This window comes from Apiotrichum porosum (assembly GCF_003942205.1).
Source record: "Apiotrichum porosum strain DSM 27194 chromosome Unknown scaffold_12, whole genome shotgun sequence".
In the NCBI taxonomy this organism is placed as follows: Eukaryota; Fungi; Basidiomycota; class Tremellomycetes; order Trichosporonales; family Trichosporonaceae; genus Apiotrichum; species Apiotrichum porosum.
The window spans coordinates 845665-862597 of NW_021167119.1; the positions used below are offsets into that span (position 1 = coordinate 845665).

Here is a 16933-nt window from a genome sequence, read left to right on the forward strand (position 1 = left end):
CACGCTGGGCTGAAACAACAAGCCGCCTTTCCCACCTGGCTGCGGGGGGTCTTGCTTTTACCGAGACGAGCGTCAATGTCAAATATCATGGTGGCAGTGGGCGAACGTTGATAGCGTTGACAGCGTTTGTGTGCGTTCCTCCATGCATCTGTGGTCAGTTCTCATCCCGGGAAGCTGCATCATGCCCTCACCCCCGCCGGATGTGGGGGCGGCCAAGTGCGGGGCACTGGCGCACTGGGTGTGGTGACGTACGGCGGGATCCTACTCGCTGGTGGACATTTCAAACCAAACATCTGGCAACACCCGTCCATCTCGCGCCAGTTTACAGCACTGCCCACCACCCACCCCCCGACCTTGACCCCATCGCAACATGGCCTCTATCAGAGAACAGATTGCACTCAAACGTGCGGCCGCACGCAACTCGCCCATCAAGCCCCGTCCTGGGTATGCACCCCCGCCAGTCGAGCTCGAGGAACGCACCGTCCCGGGCCAAGTGTCGCGTGCACGCAGGAGTGGTACGTGTTGTGGTCTCCTCTCCGTGTGTTCCCCCCGCGTTGCCTCCCACTCACACTACACCCTCTTGTCAATAGAGCAAGCTGACACCCACAGGCAAGCTCGACCTCGGGTCCATGTCCCTCGACGCGATCCCCTGTGAAGTCTACACAGACCTCCTTGGCATCCCAGAGCACGAACTCACTGTTCCTCCACCCACACCTGTACCTTCCGCGGCCCTTGCGACACCCACAAAGGCCAAGCAAGTCGAATATGATAGCTTTGGACGCGCCATCGCCGGCCTGTCCCTCGACGACGACAGTGAACCTGCCCGGCGCTTGGCGTTTGGTACCCCCGAGCCCAAGAAGCGCTGGTCCGAGCCCGAAGAGCTCACAGCCCTGCGCGCGCCCGATAACATGATTCGCGAGCTCGAGTTTGAGATCGGCCTCTTTGGTGGCCTCAAGAGTGTAGACGTGGGTGTGCGCGCGGAGAGCTGTCGTGCTGACCTCCTAGCTCCGCGGAAACAAGCTCACCGCTCTCCCTAACGCGTTTGCCGACCTCTTGCGACTCAACGTCATTGACATTTCGTGAGTACCTCAACCCAAGACGTCCTTCTTTTTGCTCACACCCGTGCAGCGACAATGCTCTCACCGCCTTCCCTCCGTCCCTCCTTCTCCTTCCCGAGCTGGAGAGCGTGATTATGACCCACAATGCCATCAAGACTCTCGACCTCACAGAGCCTGTCAAGCCCAGCGACGAGGGACTGGCGTACGGCACGGGATTCCTGATCACAAAGTTTGAGCGTGAAGCAAAGGCGCCCAAGACGGTCCTCCCGGTTCTGCGATCCCTCAACCTGTCGTACAACCAGCTCTCGACCGACGCACTCGCCGGCTTGGCAGGCAAGACCCCGCTGAGGCTTCGCGTCCTCAACGTTGGCAACAACGCCCTTGAAGGCATTCTCGACGCCAGCGCTGCCGGAATCGACCACACCCGCATGCCCGAGCTCGCGTCCTTGGTGCTGGGCGGCAACAAACACCTCAACGGTATCGAGGGTGACGTTGCTGCCGGAGCCGCTATCGACACTGAGGGCTGCGCGTGGGGCAGTACAGGCGGCGCGGCCATGAGCCTCGGCGCGTCACCCCGTAAGCCGCGTGCTTCCAGCCCGGGCAAGCCAGTCGGATACACACCTGCACCTGGTGGACCGACCGACATACCCCTGCCCACTGCCACCATCACCTTTGCGACCCACCCGGCGGCCACCTTTGACTCGCTGCCGCTCGCCGTCGAGATGGACGTGTACCTGCCCAAGGACGCGTCGCCGGCCACTCCGCTCCCCGTCGTTGTGTGGTGGCACGGCGGCGGCCTTTTGCAGGGCAACAAGGAGAACCTTCCTCCTCACTTGCGTCGCTTCCCCAACAAGGGCCTCAACGGCCAAGGTGTCATTGTCGTCTCGCCAAACTACCGCATGGCACCGCAGGCGGCGATCCTGGAGACTCTTGCCGACGCCGACTCTGCCGTCAACTATGTCCGTACCAAGCTCAACGACAAGCTCGCGGCCATTGGCGAATCGGCCCGCGTCGATCCGGACCGCATCGTCGTTTCTGGCGGCAGTGCCGGCGGATACCTCGCGCTCATGGCCGGTGTCCCCACTCCTCAACGCGTCCCCGACGCCGATGTGGGCGGCCACCGCGGTCCCCTCGGCTGGGTGCCCAAGGGTATCGCCGTCTTCTACCCCATCACCGACCTCGCGCACCAGTTCTGGCAGACCAAGACCGACCCCGTCCCGTGGTGGGGCAAGAGCGTCCCGCACGAGGCGGCCCGCCCGCACATCAACCCCCGTGACCCGCCCGTCGCCACTGCGGTGTCTGGCGGTCCCCGCTCCATCCTGTACCCTTACATGCTGCAGGAGGCGCTGTTCCCCAACCTCCTGTTCTACAACCAGCGTTCGGTCGGATCGGGCATGGACTCGTTCCGCCCCGACGCGCACACGCTGAGCGCCACCACGCGCCTGGAGATTGTCGCCAAGCGTGAGGCCGCCATGCCGCCAGTGTTCATGTCCTATGGCTCCATTGACGATAAAATCCAGCCGCTCGAGCCCACTGTCGAGGTGTTGCAGAGCACCAAGGGTGAGACGGAGGTGGAGGTTGTCGAGGGCGGCGACCACGCGTACGACGAGAACCCGGCCGAGCAGTGCGAGGCGTTCTACACTTGGCTCGAGCGCGTGCTTTAAGAAGTAAGGAGATGACAGGTTGGACATAGGACAGTCAGTCTAGTAGGGATCCCGTCAGCGCCCAAGCTGCTGGTTATGCATAATCATAAGCGTTTCTTGTTTGCGAGAATTCGAAGACCCCAAAAGATGCATATAATAAGCAAAGTCCAACAAGCGAGAGATCTAAACACCCCTACATGACAAACAGCTGTCGGTGTCAGTTGTGCATCGGTCCCCCGATATTTCCAACTCACGGCTTTACCCTCCTCCTTCCACTGCTCCAGCACCTCTTCGCCCTTCCCGCGCCAGTCGCCCTCGACGACCTCGGCCATGCGGTTCGTGACCCAGTCAAACTTCATGTTGTCGGGAATGTACGAGTCGATGGGGTGTGTCAAGGCATTGCCGACGGCGTTGTGCAGTCCGACAAGGTCGTCGGCGCGCACCGAGTAGACGTATGGCCTGGAGACAGTGTCAGCTTGGCCATATCGTCAGGATCTGGCAGCTGTGGGGCTTGAGAAAGCGGAGCAGGGCCTCAACCAAGCAGCTATTACGGGCCAAGTGGCTAGCTACATCGTACTCACGGATCAAGGTTGACCATGTGCCATTGCTGGAGCCGCCATGCCTTGCGGTCTGTGGGGTCGTTTTCGTCCCACGAGAGAATCGGGTTGATAAACTGCGCTCGTGTCAGCTGTGTCTGTCTGCCTACACATTCCCATAAACTCACCGGCACGCCCTGGCACAGCGCGTCCCATGGACTCGGGGAGATCCGCGGCTGCCCGACGCCGACGAGCACAAAGCTCTCTGCCAGCTGGGTGTAGAACTGGACCTTGTTCAACGGGCCGTAATTGATAATCCCGGCATCCAGGACCGCCTTGAGCGTCTCCTTTTCGTCATTGACAAACCCGCCCGCAAAGGAAACGTTCAGCTCGGCCTTGATGGAGGTAAACGCGTCAAGGGTCCACGTGAACCGGCCATACTTTTCACTGGCCTGGGGGCCGAGGTAGTGCACCTGCTTGGCGAGGACGTACGCCTGGTCGGGCTTTTTGCGCTCGGCGTGCGTGACGTACGGGAGCCGCTTGCACGAGGGCTCGATGGAGAACGAGAGGAAATGGTTGGCGTTGGTGTTGGCCGGGGAGAGGGTGAAGCCCGGTCCAAGGGGTGTTCCGGGGCTGCAAGGCTGTCAGACAAACACTAAAGGCAGACTCACTCGTCCCAGTACCACCACGCCAGCAGCTTCCACGCCGGGATGCCGTCCAAGTTGTCCTCTGTCTTGAGGCACTTTTGCCCGTCGGCCTGGTCCTTGTCGAAGCACACATCAATCTGCTCCGGATCGGCAAGGACCAGACGGACGTTCTTGTGCCAGCGCTGGTAATACTCTGTTGTGCGCCTCATGTCGTGGTTGAGCCACCCCAAGGACGAGTAGAGCACGGCGTAGCCGTTGGCCTGGAGCGTGCTGATGGTCGACTGGGCATACACCGTCTCGCCCGTGTTGTCTGTTCCGCCCACGGCGTCGGCGAGCCAGTAACTTGCCAAGATGACGACCGTCGTCTCGTTCCATCCACACCCCTCCATGGCCGCCTCGGCCTCTTGGGCCACGCCGCGACGCGGCGCGCTGGGGTCGTGTGTATCCACCAAGAAGCCCAACTCTTCGCATCGCTCCAGGCGCTTGATGACCTCGAGGTTGTGCTGCCAGGTATCGCCCTTTTGGAAATATGGGTTGTCACCAATCTCGCCCAGGTCGTCGTCTGGGTGCGTCGGTTCCGGGTCGGGATCGGCGTCCCCGCTGCTGCCGCCGCCGCCTTGGTCCATGTCGTTGACCACGTCGTGCAAGGCGCTCGACGATCCGCCATAGTGCGTCCATCCCAGCCCGACGAGGGACGCAAACGCGAGCACCAGCCCGACGAGGCCGATAGCTGTCCGCGCGCGCGCAGAGCCGAGACGGAACCCGGCACGTCGTCTGTGATAAGCGTTGTCAGTGGAGTGTTCATGGTGTGTTCACAATGTGGTCCAGGGGAAACAGCGACGTCGCTCTGGAGGCCCCACATCAACGACGCTACCGAGCATGCTGTCACTAGTTGTGCGGAGGGGAACACGGAGTGTTTCCAGGCGTAGGGCTGTCGCGTAGCACACGCAGTCCGACTCACCGTCTATGCTGCGGCTCAAAGTGCGCCGCGTCATTGTCGTCGTCGTCCCTGGTCGAGAGGGGTACGTATTCTGCCTGAGGCATTGTCGCGAGCAATACTGTGGGGGCCAGTGGCCAGTGGCCTTTCCGTGGGGATGATGTTGTTGTGTATGATTGGAGACACTCGATCTCACAGAGTTCGGCGGAATGTGCGGCACCAGGGACTCGCAAAGGGGCAGGGATTCGCGCGGCGACGGAGACGACTCGCTCCCCCAGGTCGGACTGAAAACGTCCGCGATGCTGCACATTGGGTGCCCTCCATCTTGGCAGAGCCCCGCTTGCCGCTGGCCCGCTGTGGGAAAGAGTTCTATGTTAGCGCAAAAAATAGTGCTGCCGCTTGCACGCTAAAGTCATCAGCCGGTCTGCCAAAACGTCCGGAGGTGATAATCGGACGCCATAATCCTCCTGTATCTTGCGATCCTGCACCTGCCACCTCACCTGCCACCTCTCCAGTCACCATGAACCCAGATTACATGCTCCAATGTCCCATACTCTACGACCGTACACTACTGTCAACCCGCACAGCCTGTTGTCTTTTTTATCTATCTAAAAACACTCCCATGTGGCAGCTGCCCAAAACCACACCCTAGTCCTGGATCTGGACCTTGATGGCACCCTGGGTGGGGTCGGCAGCGACCTGGAAGGCCTCGACGGCACGCTCGAGGGGGAAGCGGTGGGTGACGAGGGGCTTGAGGTCGATGAGGCCGCCGGCGACGAGGCGGATGGCCTTGGGGTACTGGTTGGCGTAACGGTACTGGAACTGGAGGTCGATCTCGTTGGCGTTGCAGTAGCCGAAGGGGTAGCTCTGCTCGCTGGGGCCGACACCAATGACAAAGACCTTGCCGCCAAAGATGACCGAGAAGATGGCGGTGCGGATAGACGACTCAAAGCCAGTGCACTCCATGGCGACGCGGATGGGCGCGGCGGCGAGGGCCTTGATCTTCTCGGCAGTCTCCTCCGACTTGTCGTTGCGGCCAATGACCAGGGTCTTGACAGTGGGCACGAGCTTCTTGGCAAACTCGAGACGCGACTCGAACAGGTCGGTGATGACAATGGGGTAGCAGCCGGCAGCGTGGGCGGCGAGGAGGGTGATGAGACCAATGGGGCCGGCACCGCTGTGCAATCGTTAGCATTTGTTCCAAACAAAAGTGTCGTGTATGTGAGTGGCTCACCAGATAGCAATGGGGTCACCGAGGACAATGCCGGCACGCTCAATACCGGCAAGGGCGACAGCGAGGGGCTCGCAGAGGGAGCCCTCCTCGAACGAGACGTTGTCGGGAAGCTTGTGGAGCCACGCCGAGGGGTGGGCGTGGTAGCGGGTGAGGGTGCCGTGGTAAGGCGGGGTGGAGAAGAAGACGACGCGGGGGCAAGCATTGTAGCGACCGAGACGGCAAGGGTCGCAGTCGGGCTGGGAGCAAGGGACACCAGCCTCGATGGCGACGCGGTCGCCGACCTTGACGTCGGTGACGCCCTCGCCGACCTCGATGACCTCGCCGGCCGACTCGTGGCCGGCACCGCACTCGTCGGTGACGATCATGGTGGGGCCAATGTGGCCGTGCTTCCAGAAGTGGACGTCCGAGCTGGAGGGGTGTTAGTTGAGAGCATGCATGCAGGTGGGAGGACACATGGGGAGGGCATGTAGCTCATGCTTGCAGGCGGCTTGCGCTGGCCTGGACGATGCCATCACCGGTGCCACTTGATGCGCCACTTGACAGCTCAAACGGTGATCGGCATCTTCGGCCCGGCATGTGCCGGCGCCGAAACGGACGAACGCGACGACCACACCACATCCCATGACCCGTGCTGCGAGCACCAGCGACCAGAAGCCACCGGGCCACCGTTCGCTTCGCTGCGAGGTACGACGTGTCTCGCTCAGAACACTCTTGTACTCACCCGCAGATACCAGTCGCCTTGACGTGGACAATGGCCTCGCCCTTGCGGGCCGACACCTTGGGCTTGTTGATCATGTGGACCTCGTGGGCCGGGTTGTAGGCGCAGGCAATGTTGGCAGTCTTGTCGGCGAGCTCGGCGTCACCCTCCTTGAGGATCTTGAAGTCGGCCGACTTGAGGACGCGGGCAGGGTCGTAGGCGACCTCGTAGAACGAGGAGCCGGGGGTGGTGGGGGCGGCACCGCACATTGTTTGGATGAGGTGATGGAGGGTGGGGGGACGTGGGGTTAAGACGTCAAAACGTCAGAGAGGGGAGGGATGGGGATGCAATGGATGAGGGGGAAGAGAGACAAGCTACGTGCATGCTGCCTGGGCATTAAGAAGTATTTGCAGACGGCCCAGCTGCAACCCGGCGGCTGTGATGGCGTGGCGGCAGAATGACAGGCAGTCTGGCGGTTGTCGCCCATGGGCCATGTTGTCGGACGGTAATCTCCCGGAAATACACCGCGGTAGTCTGCTCAGGACGTTTACGCGGGGGGTGGGTCTCGCTCGGGGGGCGGACGGTTGCGCTCACACTAGCCAACCACCTTTTCCTGGGCTGCGAGGCCTGGACCCCGGCAGCTGCTCGCTCGCAACCCAGCACCTATGCAGGACACATGCAAACGGCGTGGCCCGTGGGCTGCATGGACGGCAACCAGAAGACGGGGCAGCCACACCCCATATGGCGTCAGATGGGAGTCCGCCAGGCTGACACCAGCGAGCCTTTTTTTTCAAAATAAACGCCGAGTGACGACCCAACCGACTCCACGCAGGTACCGCCGAGGCACAGGCGTGAGTCTCCCGTTGTCGCCACTCGTTCGCCAGAGACACCTGCTCTCGCCATCAACTGTGCAGTGCATACAGATGCTCTCGCTCTCGCAACACAAACTAGATGGCTCCTCGCCCTCAAATCTACAGCGGCCGCAAGGGTTAGTACTCCCCAGAGTACCACACCCTCCCTGGCCGCCCGTTTTCCTTCCATCTCAAATGACATGACTGACCGGCGGGGCGGACAATGGCGTCCTCTTCGGCGCGCGTCTGGGAAATCTAGTACAACTGTGTGGTGTGCCGTAGCTGGGTAGGGGGGAGGGGGTGAGGGGATAGTTTTTCGTTTTTCGTCTCGTTCAGAGCGCTAGGTTCTCATGCGGAGGCACTGAGCTGGGCAGCGGGCTAGGGATGGTCAGTACTGGAAGACCAAACGGATGTGGAGACGGTTGGGCACGAACCGAAGGAGCAGAGGCGGCGGCGGCAGCGGCGAGGCGCTTCTCACGCTTGGACTGGTAGTCCTTGATAGCGGACTTGATGGCGTCCTCGGCAAGGAGGGAGCAGTGGACTGCAGTGGTGTTAGCACAAGGTCCACAAGGTTGAGCCAAAAACGGCGTTGTCGAGTGGCAAACTGGTCGTCACGGCCCCGCAGTACGGACGGCGCGTCCACAACGTTCCACAAGCTGCCGTATGATCCCACTCACGCTTGACAGGAGGAAGACAAAGCTCCTTGGCAATCTCAGTGTTCTTGACCTTGGCAGCGTCGGTGATGCTAAGGCCCTTGACGCGCTCGGTCATGTACGACGACGAGGCAATGGCGGAACCGCAGCCAAAGGTCTTGAACTTGACGTCCTGGATGATGCCGTCCTCGCCGACCTTGATCTGGAGCTTCATCACGCTAAGGTTGTCAATTGATGGACGAGGGATACCGGGGGTGTACGACAGAATGGCCGAGACCCTAGGTAAAGACTTTGAGGTGACTCACTCGCCACAGGCTGTTTTGGAGTCAGCAATCGGGTTCGATACGTAGCGAGATGTGTTGTTGCCATCTCCCCAGATCCCGGGAACGCTGCAAGGGAAAACAGGGGGAGTGTAGCAAAAGGTTACTCACCAGGAGCGCCAACGAGACCGGTACCGACATCGGCGTCATTCTTGTCGAGCTTGCCGACGTTGCGAGGGTTCTCGTAGTGGTCAATGACCTTTGCGTGGTAGCGGGCGACGCTGGCGGGGGCGACACGGAGGGGTGCGGTGACCGCGCGGCGGGAGAGGGCGAGGGTGGAGTTGCGGAAGGCCTGCATGGTGGGACTTGTGGTGGTGGGTGTGATGGACGATGGAGAGAGAGATGGAGATGGATTGTGTTTTGTGCAACCAGTGAGAAGAGGGCCCACTGAAAACGCGCGTACTGAGCGGCACGACCGGCAAGCCCGAAAGGCGACGACGGCGGCACGCTGACCAAACATTTGCTCCCGCTCCGCAACAACGGGGGTGGCGGCGGCGCCCGGCTGGCGGGGCCATATTGGAAAATACAATATAAATTGCCCCCGTTGTTAATGCGGAGAACGAGGATATTTGAAAAATATCAAATGCGTCAAATTGGCCCACCACATCAGGACGGAAGCAAAAACACCACATACGCACTATGTGTATGCAGGTGGGAACCCTACGGCGAGTGTATGCGTTTTCCTGGGCGGCGCGGAAGCAAACTCCACCCCCACAGCCCGTCACCTGATCACCTGATCACCTGCGTCACGTGATCTCCCCCATATCAGATATGCCCCGCCGCATGGAGTGCGACGTGGGTGTGATGATGGAACGGAGGCCGGAGGGTTGGACACGGAGGAATGGCATCGCACTCTGCCAACCGGATTTCCTGGTGCTCGTAGCAGCAGTAGAGCATCCTTCTTGTCAACAGGTCGACAACTGAGGCGGCGGAGGTTCAGGGGGATCCTTAGGACGTGGAGGTCTCAGGACAATGGCATAGCGTGTTGGGAAGCAAGAGGCGGAGACGTGTCTGTTCTGACCCGATCGACCTGACCTAGCAAGCAAGGTCGATCATGGCGTTGTGCAGCCTCACAACGATATCCACAAAGTTGTCAGCCTCTCCTGCACCCACCGACTATCGCTCAGCACATTTCTATGAGTGGTACTCCGCTCAGCCGGTCACGTCCCCATATCATAACAGCGGCCTTGGGAATCCCGTGGGAGAACCACCCACGGTCAACAACGTTCAATGTGTGCGTGGCAGCTGGTACATCCATATGCTTCACGTAAAAATGGGAGTCTGCTTCACACGTTCATTATGGACTTGTTTGATCGCCGGTATGCCTCAACCGCATCCGGCCATTTTGCAGCAACGGGTGCGTTGTCATGACGTTGTTCGAAACATGAGAGCTTGGCAGGGCGGATGAGCAGCAGGGCGGGGCAGCCACTTGCGACACAGGCGGCCGTCTGAAGCCAATTTGACCGGCCGCCTTGTTGCAAGGTGGCTGTTCGCCGTTCGCCTGCTGCTCATCTGCCCTGCCGAACATCCCGGTCACACCTGCACACCTCGGCTGCTGTGCCCAGTTGCGATTAATGGGGTCCTGTCCTGACTGCCGTTGCGCCGTTGCGTCAATATCCAGACCGGAACGTGACGGCTCGAGTGGTCGCTATATAGAGCTCTTGCTCTGGCGCGGCTGACGACATCGTCATCCCACACCCCTCTCCCATTCATCTACTCACCGTCTACCCAAGACAGCCCATCCAGCACCATGCCTTCTGTTGTCGCACACTCGGGAATCAACGCCGGCGATGTCAACGGCAACACCGTCAACTACAGCCTTGACAACCAGAACTCGAGCACTGAAGTGCCCGGCATCTCGGACGCCGACCGCCAGCGTGGCTGGGTCCAGCTCAACTCTGGCAACGACAACGTGCTCGCCTACTACTTGACCGATGAGGACACTGTCATCCTCTTGCGTCGTGCCGACTCGGAGCACTACCTCGAGAGGCTCCCGGATGACCGCGCCCTCGCCGATGTTTCGCTTCCCGGCAGCCACGAGAGCGCATCGCTCTATGGAGGTGGGTGCAGTTGAACATGCTTTTGGGTACAACGCGTGGCTGACTTTATCCATAGGCTTCATCTCCATCTGCCAGACTGTCAACGTCGAGCAGCAGCTCAAGGACGGTATCCGCTTCTTTGACATTCGCCTCAAGTCGCAGGAGGGCGACCTCAAGTGCTACCACGGCATCCAGAATGAAAACTCGACTCTGAAGGAACAGGTTGGCTGGATGAACGACTTCCTTCGCTCGCACCCGCGCGAGACCATCGTCTGCAGCATCAAGCAAGAGGACGACAACGCCGACGATTTCCCCCAGCTCGTCTACGACACGTTCAAGGAGTCGGGTCTGTGGAGGTTTGACGAGACCCTCCCCACCCTTGGCGACGCTCGTGGCCGCGGTGTCCTCTTCACCCGTCACCACAAGAACCGCGACGACCAGTTCCCGGACGGCATGGGCATCCACCCGGACTCTTGGCCCGACAACCGGACCGATGGTTTCGAGTGGAACTGCAACGGCATCCCCTTCCGCATCCACGACTGGTACGGCATCGACGGCCCCAACCAGGTGGGCCCCAAGGCCGATGCCGTGTGCAGCTTCCTCGAGCCCACGCTCAACCCGCGTGGTAACGGCAACGGCAGCGACCACCCGTACACGATGATCTTTACCTCGGCGTCAAAGTTCCCCGCCGCCACGCCGGCGGTCGTGGCCAAGGGCGACTCGGCCGGCGGCGTCGGCAGTGTCCTCAGCCAGGGCGCAGCCTTTTTCACAAACCTCACCAGCGGAGCCGGCATGAGCGCCGCGACGACCGCGGGCGAGGGTGTCAACTCGCGCCTCATTCGCTGGCTCCTCCAGCGCGCAAAGGACGGCAAGCGGCCCCGCGCTACCATCATGGCCGACTTTTACCAGGAAGGTGGGTCCGGCGATGCCGGTGTCTCTGGCCTGCTCATGGCCTTGAACTTTATCAACAACGACTAGAACAACAGGCGGGCGGGCGTGGACGGACTCTGAAGTATCTGTAGTACACGCGCAATGTATCGTGGTGGCCTATATCCTGTTACAACTGCAGACCTTAAACCCCCCTCTACTGGAAGGTGAACACGGGGGAACGCCATGGCCTGGGAGACCCGAGCCGCAGCCCAGTCGCCGTCGCTGCAACGACGTTTGTGGTGGCCTCCATTTCCGCCGAGGCGCGTCCCGAGAGGCGAGCAGCCTCTTCGGCTCGCCACCTGCGGTACACCCACGACTCGTCGGCGTTGGGCGTCGTCGTTGGCAGCAACGTGTCTTCGAGTCGCGAGCTAATCTTGAACTTTTTGCGCCGTGGGGGACCCCCAGGCTCCTCAACGTCCGAGGCGGGCTCTGGTTCAACAACATGGGGCTGCTTCTCGGGTGAACGGCCTGCCGCTGCCTCGTTGTCGGCCTTCTGGACGGCATCCCGTGCGCCCTTTTCGCCTGCAAAGACGGGGGCGTGGAGCTTTTTCGCTTGGCGGATTTCCTTCATCTTGTCACTCAGAACACGCAGGAGTGTGCCGCTGGTGCCCGGCGTCGCCTCGCCCTCTTTGCGCCTCGCGTCAATGTCCTTGCTCGCAGCTTTGAGGCGGTCGCGAACGTCCACAAGGTGCACGTCCAGTTGTGCCAGGCGTTCCTTCAGCTTGGCCTCCAGCTTGGTGCATATGAGATGCTTGAGCGCCGGAACGGCGACAGTGGCGAACAAGAGCCGGAAGAGCCAATCGCGCCTGGTGTTGCGGAAGGTGAATTCCAACTCGTCGACTGACACGTCTACATTGTGGACGACAAGGACGCTGGGGTAGTCCTCGCGCCTGTCAATCTCGACATCCAGGACAATGCTGAGACCATTGCGAGCGAGTGTAATATCCACAAGACCCGTGTCGGCATACCTGATACCCTTCTTCCAGAGCAGCGAGAACGGGACATTCTTGACGTCCGCCTGGACTTGCTGGACGTGGATGCGTAGCTTCCAGTGGTTGGCCGCTGCACATGACGCGTCCATCGAGTCAAACGGTGACCACTTGTACGCGATGTCTTCCTCGACCGTGATGATGGACGGGACGAGGTTGGAAACGGACAGGTACACATTCTCCAGGACAAGCTCCACAGTCGGGTTTGCCAGCTCGAGACGGGGTACGGGGATGTACCCCAGACCACCAAGCGCCGGGCCGATCATACCGCCAATGTCGGACCACAGCTGGCGCTTGAACATGAGATGCCCCCGGCTGTCTTGCATGATCGACTTGACAAGTCGCTGCCAGTCCTTGTCGAGGCGTCGTGTCAAAGGGTCGTCGTAGAAAGGAGTGACCACTTGGGCGCCCCGTGGAGTGTCCATTGTCCATCCTAGCCATCCCAGAACGCCCGACGTAAGCGCACTCCAGTGTGCGCCATACAGCTCGTTTGACAGGAGAGCCTGGGTCCGCGTCCGCAGCTCGATCCCCCTGGCCACACACTCTGCAGTTTGGACGTAGCCCGGCTCGACCAAGACGCGTCGAATGAACGCGTCCACCTCGCGACTCATGCTCCGCAGTTCATGAGAGGACAGAATGTCCGTATAGATGGTGAGGATGGACTGCTGAACTGGTTCGACAGACTTTCCGCGCGCAAAGCGTTCTGCCAACGTGATTAGGTTGGCCAGAATGCGCCGTGTGGCGGGGCCGAGGGCTCCATGCGATATGCCCAGGTCATCGGGGTCCTCCCCACGCTTGATGGCAAGCATCTCGGCCTCGTACACTTCAAAGGTGTCCAGCAGCCAGGTCATTGATTCAACGTAGCCTTCTTGGCCTTGGAGACTTGTGCTGACAGTCAGCTGAGGCTCCTGCCATACGCAACAACTCACACTGCCGAAGACACCAGCTCGTGGAACTTTGCCTGTTGCCTCGTCTCACGCCCCGGATCAGACTGCGCGTCCGCCCAGTCTTCCTCGGTGTCGGACCCCTCTTCGTCCCACGCTGGAAGGAACGAGCCGGGCATGTTGAAGGTTGGATTCTCGTCTATGGGCGTGTCTGGCGGATCCTGCGGAACTGCCGAGGCGGGCTCGCCAGAGTTGACGGGAACCGCCTGGGGAACACCATCCGCGCCGACTTCTAAGACCAGGTCGACCGTGTCTTCATCGGTATCGAGCTCCTCGTCACTGGGCTTGCCCGTCACCATCTCTCTCCCGAGCTTGACCAGATCGCTCATGGCCTGTCGGACTTCCGGGTTGGTGATGAGGATCATGCCGAGCGTTCGGATGTTGCGTGCAGCTTTGGTAAGCTCGCCTTCGCGTTCGCCATAGTCCCTTGCTGCACCGTTGACCAGGGCATCGAGGTCCTTGTCAATGTTGTGTGCTTCAACCGGCCGCTCTTTGGGTGTAGGCGCTCGGCTCGAACGGATGCGATACGACGAGCTGGATTCGACAAACGCCATCCACGTTGTATCCTGGATGAGCTCGTCGGCGTTCTTGACCTTGATGACCATGCGGATCGTCTCGACAAGCCGGCGTGCAGATGAGATTGCGGTCAGGGTGTCGGCAGAGAGCGACATGGACTTTGGTGCGACCAGGTGCTTGGATACAAAGCCGAGCACACTGTCCAGTTGACTGTTGGAGGGGAGACGCCTGAGGTCAGCTGAGTGAACACCATACTGTTTAGCTCACCCATTGCGAAGAGCCTCCTGTGCACTCCAGAGCTTGAGGTTGCGTTCCACGTCCGCCTTGATGGCACCTGCATCGTCCACGCCGACCACATACGACACGGCGCCCGACGACGGCGAGTCGGACACTTCCTTGTGGGTTCGCACTGCCTCGTGAGCAGGGGTGGGGAGGAGGGTCAAAACGTACTGGCTAGGCAGCGGTAGTCCGCAGATGTGTGATATATGTCATGTACTGCGTATGAAGGTAGGTGGGAAGCAATCTGGGAGTGTCTGTTGTGGTCGTCGTCGGCGACATTGTGCCAGGCATTCCCCACGGTGTGGCCGGCAATAACTAGATTAGGCGATGAGGTCACTGGCGGGTGAAGCCGCCCAGCGCCGCCGGGCAGCCCGACCAAGCCAGCTCGGCCAGTCATTTGTATGCATGCGCATCCATCGCTCATACAGACCCCATCCTCCAGGCAGCACATGCATCGACGTACTGAATCCATACTGCCTACGACTGACATTTCGAAATGACCTGGGGGGCGACGGAAGCTACTGATCTGGGCAGGTGAACGACGACAACAAAAAAAGTGGAGGTGCATCCATCACACACCACCTCACCATTCACCATGTCGGCCGTCGACATTCTCAGCCACAGCGGCCACGAGTATGTCGTCGAGTCCATTTTCTCCCACCTGGACTGGCGCAGCATCCTCGCTGCCAGTGCGGTACGTATTACCATTCACTCGCGATCTGATCTGACGGTCCCAGACGTGCACCTTCCTGAACGACCTTGTCGTGTCCAGCTCGGCGCTCCAGCTCCAGCTCCGCACCGCCTACCACGGCATCAACAGAAGGTCGGTAGCGGTCCAGCGCGGGGGCACAGCGTCTCAGCGTCTGGCACGCATGATCGAGTCTGAAAGGAACTGGTCGACTCTCCAGCCGCGGCACATCGATGTCCTCGACTTTCCAGACCTGCAGTGTTGGGCGGTCACGGACGGGCTGCTCCTCGTCACACATATGGTAGCAGCGGAGGACCCAGGAGATAACGACGATGATGACAACGACATGGAGTTTCCAAAACACTTCACTTCATGGACGGTCCACGACATCAACGGACGGAAAGGACAAGGAGCGATTCCAAAGGTCACCTACCAGCTCGACTTTGAAGCGTCCAGCATTGCATCGTCCCGTGCGGACAATGTCGTGGCAGTTGTTGAAGTGTCCACCCGTTTCGACAACGCAAACTACATCGTCACCAGTGTGGTTCATTACTTTTATCTGGAACCGCCGAGTGCTGTTTTCGACGGGTCGACGGTCAAGGCAGTCCCTCTGGCAGACGAAGGGACCGGCAAGCCCAAGACTCTTGAATTCAATACGTATATCGAAACACGACCTTTCCACGAAGACATTGTGATGGTTGCACGGCTCATGGACTGTGAGCTCCAACTATTGCCAGGTGGTGTCCTTGAAACGGCTGTCGGCGGTAACGATATGGAAACGATTGTGTGGGACTGGAGAACAGGGGAACGCACGATGGTGAGCTGAGGAAGAACAGGAGAGGCCCGAGCTGACTGTAGGCGCTGGGTTACACAAACGAAGTACGCGCAACATGGCCGCTCAGTCACTCAGAGACCCTTGTGTTTGGGAACAACGATGGCCGCTTTCCTAATGAGCCCAACTGGACCGACCCCGCCATGCGTGTTGCCATCTACGAACGCACTGGAGACGACGATGACGAGGTTCAACCGTCGTCGACTGCCTTCTCTTTGGTGGAGTACCCGGTCCTCGACGAGAACTTTGAGGCCATCACGGACGTTTTTAACTGCGCCTATGACTGCGATGACCCAGACTCGCGCCTGCTCGTCCTGCGTCCATCGTTTGAGCTTTCCAGCTTTGATCCCGCATTTCCAGGAGAGCAAAGGGTGGCGAGCGTGGCTCATGAACACCACATTATGACATTACGTCTTTCCGATCTCCGCCACCACTTTGCCAGTGAGGAGGCACCTCTCGACCCAGAGTCAAGTGTGGATTGGGCATACTTCACCGACTATGATTGCTGGGGTGAGGCAGCCACCAGCTGCACAACTGTGGGCGAAAAGTCGATCATGGTTGTGAGGCGGGACGACGACCCCGATGGCAACACGAGTCGGTACCACATCCACCTCGCCGATTGGCGTAGCCACGCGGCACGAGGACTTCATCCGTCGCCTCTGGGAAGCCGTGCTCCACCGCCTTCTGTTGAACAACACCAAGGTGTGCCCGTTCAATCGCAACCCCAGGCCGCCCAACTTGCCCAGCGTTCAGTAGGCATGTCCTCTCCGTGGGACTGGAGCCGCACCGGCATACCACGTTGGCCTCCTCTCGCCAGGGATTGTCTCCAACCAGGGGCTCAAGGACAGGCGCTCGAGGAGGTCGGTACACGTCCTGGAGTGGCTGCCGAGCTGGGCGTGGAGGTAGGGGAGGCCGGTGACGGAATTTATGACGCGCTTGCCGACTCGCAAAATCTCTATCTCGCATTTGTGAGTTACTTGGACGCCGTTCCAGCCTCGCTAACCTTACAGGACATGGAACAGGCCGAGGAGATGACCAGGATTATGATCCTTTCATTCTAGAACATCTATGCATGCTGCTCGGGAGATGTTGCCGGGAAGACACATTACAAGGTGGGCAGTGTTCCTGTGGTTGCCAGCA

The 16933-nt window shown here is 60.2% G+C and overlaps 7 protein-coding genes across 7 annotated transcripts; 3 read left to right on the forward strand and 4 right to left on the reverse strand.

Moving 5' to 3' along the window:
- Positions 1-370: 370 nt before the first annotated feature.
- On the forward strand, positions 371-2722 carry EHS24_002374 (uncharacterized protein; the record flags this gene model as incomplete). Its single annotated transcript, XM_028618114.1, has 4 exons — positions 371-515; positions 610-965; positions 1006-1079; positions 1129-2722. The coding sequence occupies 4 exons, from the start codon at positions 371-373 to the stop codon at positions 2720-2722; spliced, it is 2169 nt and encodes a 722-aa protein (XP_028473792.1).
- A 172-nt stretch (positions 2723-2894) lies between these two features.
- On the reverse strand, positions 2895-4928 carry EHS24_002375 (uncharacterized protein; the record flags this gene model as incomplete). Its single annotated transcript, XM_028618115.1, has 6 exons — positions 2895-2909; positions 2956-3160; positions 3283-3374; positions 3426-3870; positions 3909-4658; positions 4846-4928. The coding sequence occupies 6 exons, from the start codon at positions 4926-4928 to the stop codon at positions 2895-2897; spliced, it is 1590 nt and encodes a 529-aa protein (XP_028473793.1).
- A 541-nt stretch (positions 4929-5469) lies between these two features.
- Positions 5470-7021, reverse strand: EHS24_002376 (uncharacterized protein; the record flags this gene model as incomplete). Its single annotated transcript, XM_028618116.1, has 3 exons — positions 5470-5998; positions 6056-6463; positions 6777-7021. 3 exons carry the CDS (start codon positions 7019-7021, stop codon positions 5470-5472), a joined length of 1182 nt encoding a protein of 393 aa, XP_028473794.1.
- Positions 7022-7951: 930 nt separating this feature from the next.
- Positions 7952-8874, reverse strand: ISU1 (iron-binding protein; the record flags this gene model as incomplete). The annotated part of the gene is made up of 5 exons (XM_028618117.1): positions 7952-7981; positions 8038-8144; positions 8281-8474; positions 8562-8571; positions 8688-8874. The coding sequence occupies 5 exons, from the start codon at positions 8872-8874 to the stop codon at positions 7952-7954; spliced, it is 528 nt and encodes a 175-aa protein (XP_028473795.1).
- Positions 8875-10326: 1452 nt separating this feature from the next.
- EHS24_002378 (uncharacterized protein) lies at positions 10327-11593 on the forward strand (the record flags this gene model as incomplete). Its single annotated transcript, XM_028618118.1, has 2 exons — positions 10327-10636; positions 10692-11593. The coding sequence occupies 2 exons, from the start codon at positions 10327-10329 to the stop codon at positions 11591-11593; spliced, it is 1212 nt and encodes a 403-aa protein (XP_028473796.1).
- Positions 11594-11699: 106 nt separating this feature from the next.
- EHS24_002379 (uncharacterized protein) lies at positions 11700-14552 on the reverse strand (the record flags this gene model as incomplete). Its single annotated transcript, XM_028618119.1, has 4 exons — positions 11700-13422; positions 13464-14222; positions 14262-14447; positions 14491-14552. The coding sequence occupies 4 exons, from the start codon at positions 14550-14552 to the stop codon at positions 11700-11702; spliced, it is 2730 nt and encodes a 909-aa protein (XP_028473797.1).
- Positions 14553-14868: 316 nt separating this feature from the next.
- Positions 14869-16854, forward strand: EHS24_002380 (uncharacterized protein; the record flags this gene model as incomplete). The annotated part of the gene is made up of 4 exons (XM_028618120.1): positions 14869-14967; positions 15011-15778; positions 15820-16761; positions 16816-16854. 4 exons carry the CDS (start codon positions 14869-14871, stop codon positions 16852-16854), a joined length of 1848 nt encoding a protein of 615 aa, XP_028473798.1.
- Positions 16855-16933: the final 79 nt, after the last annotated feature.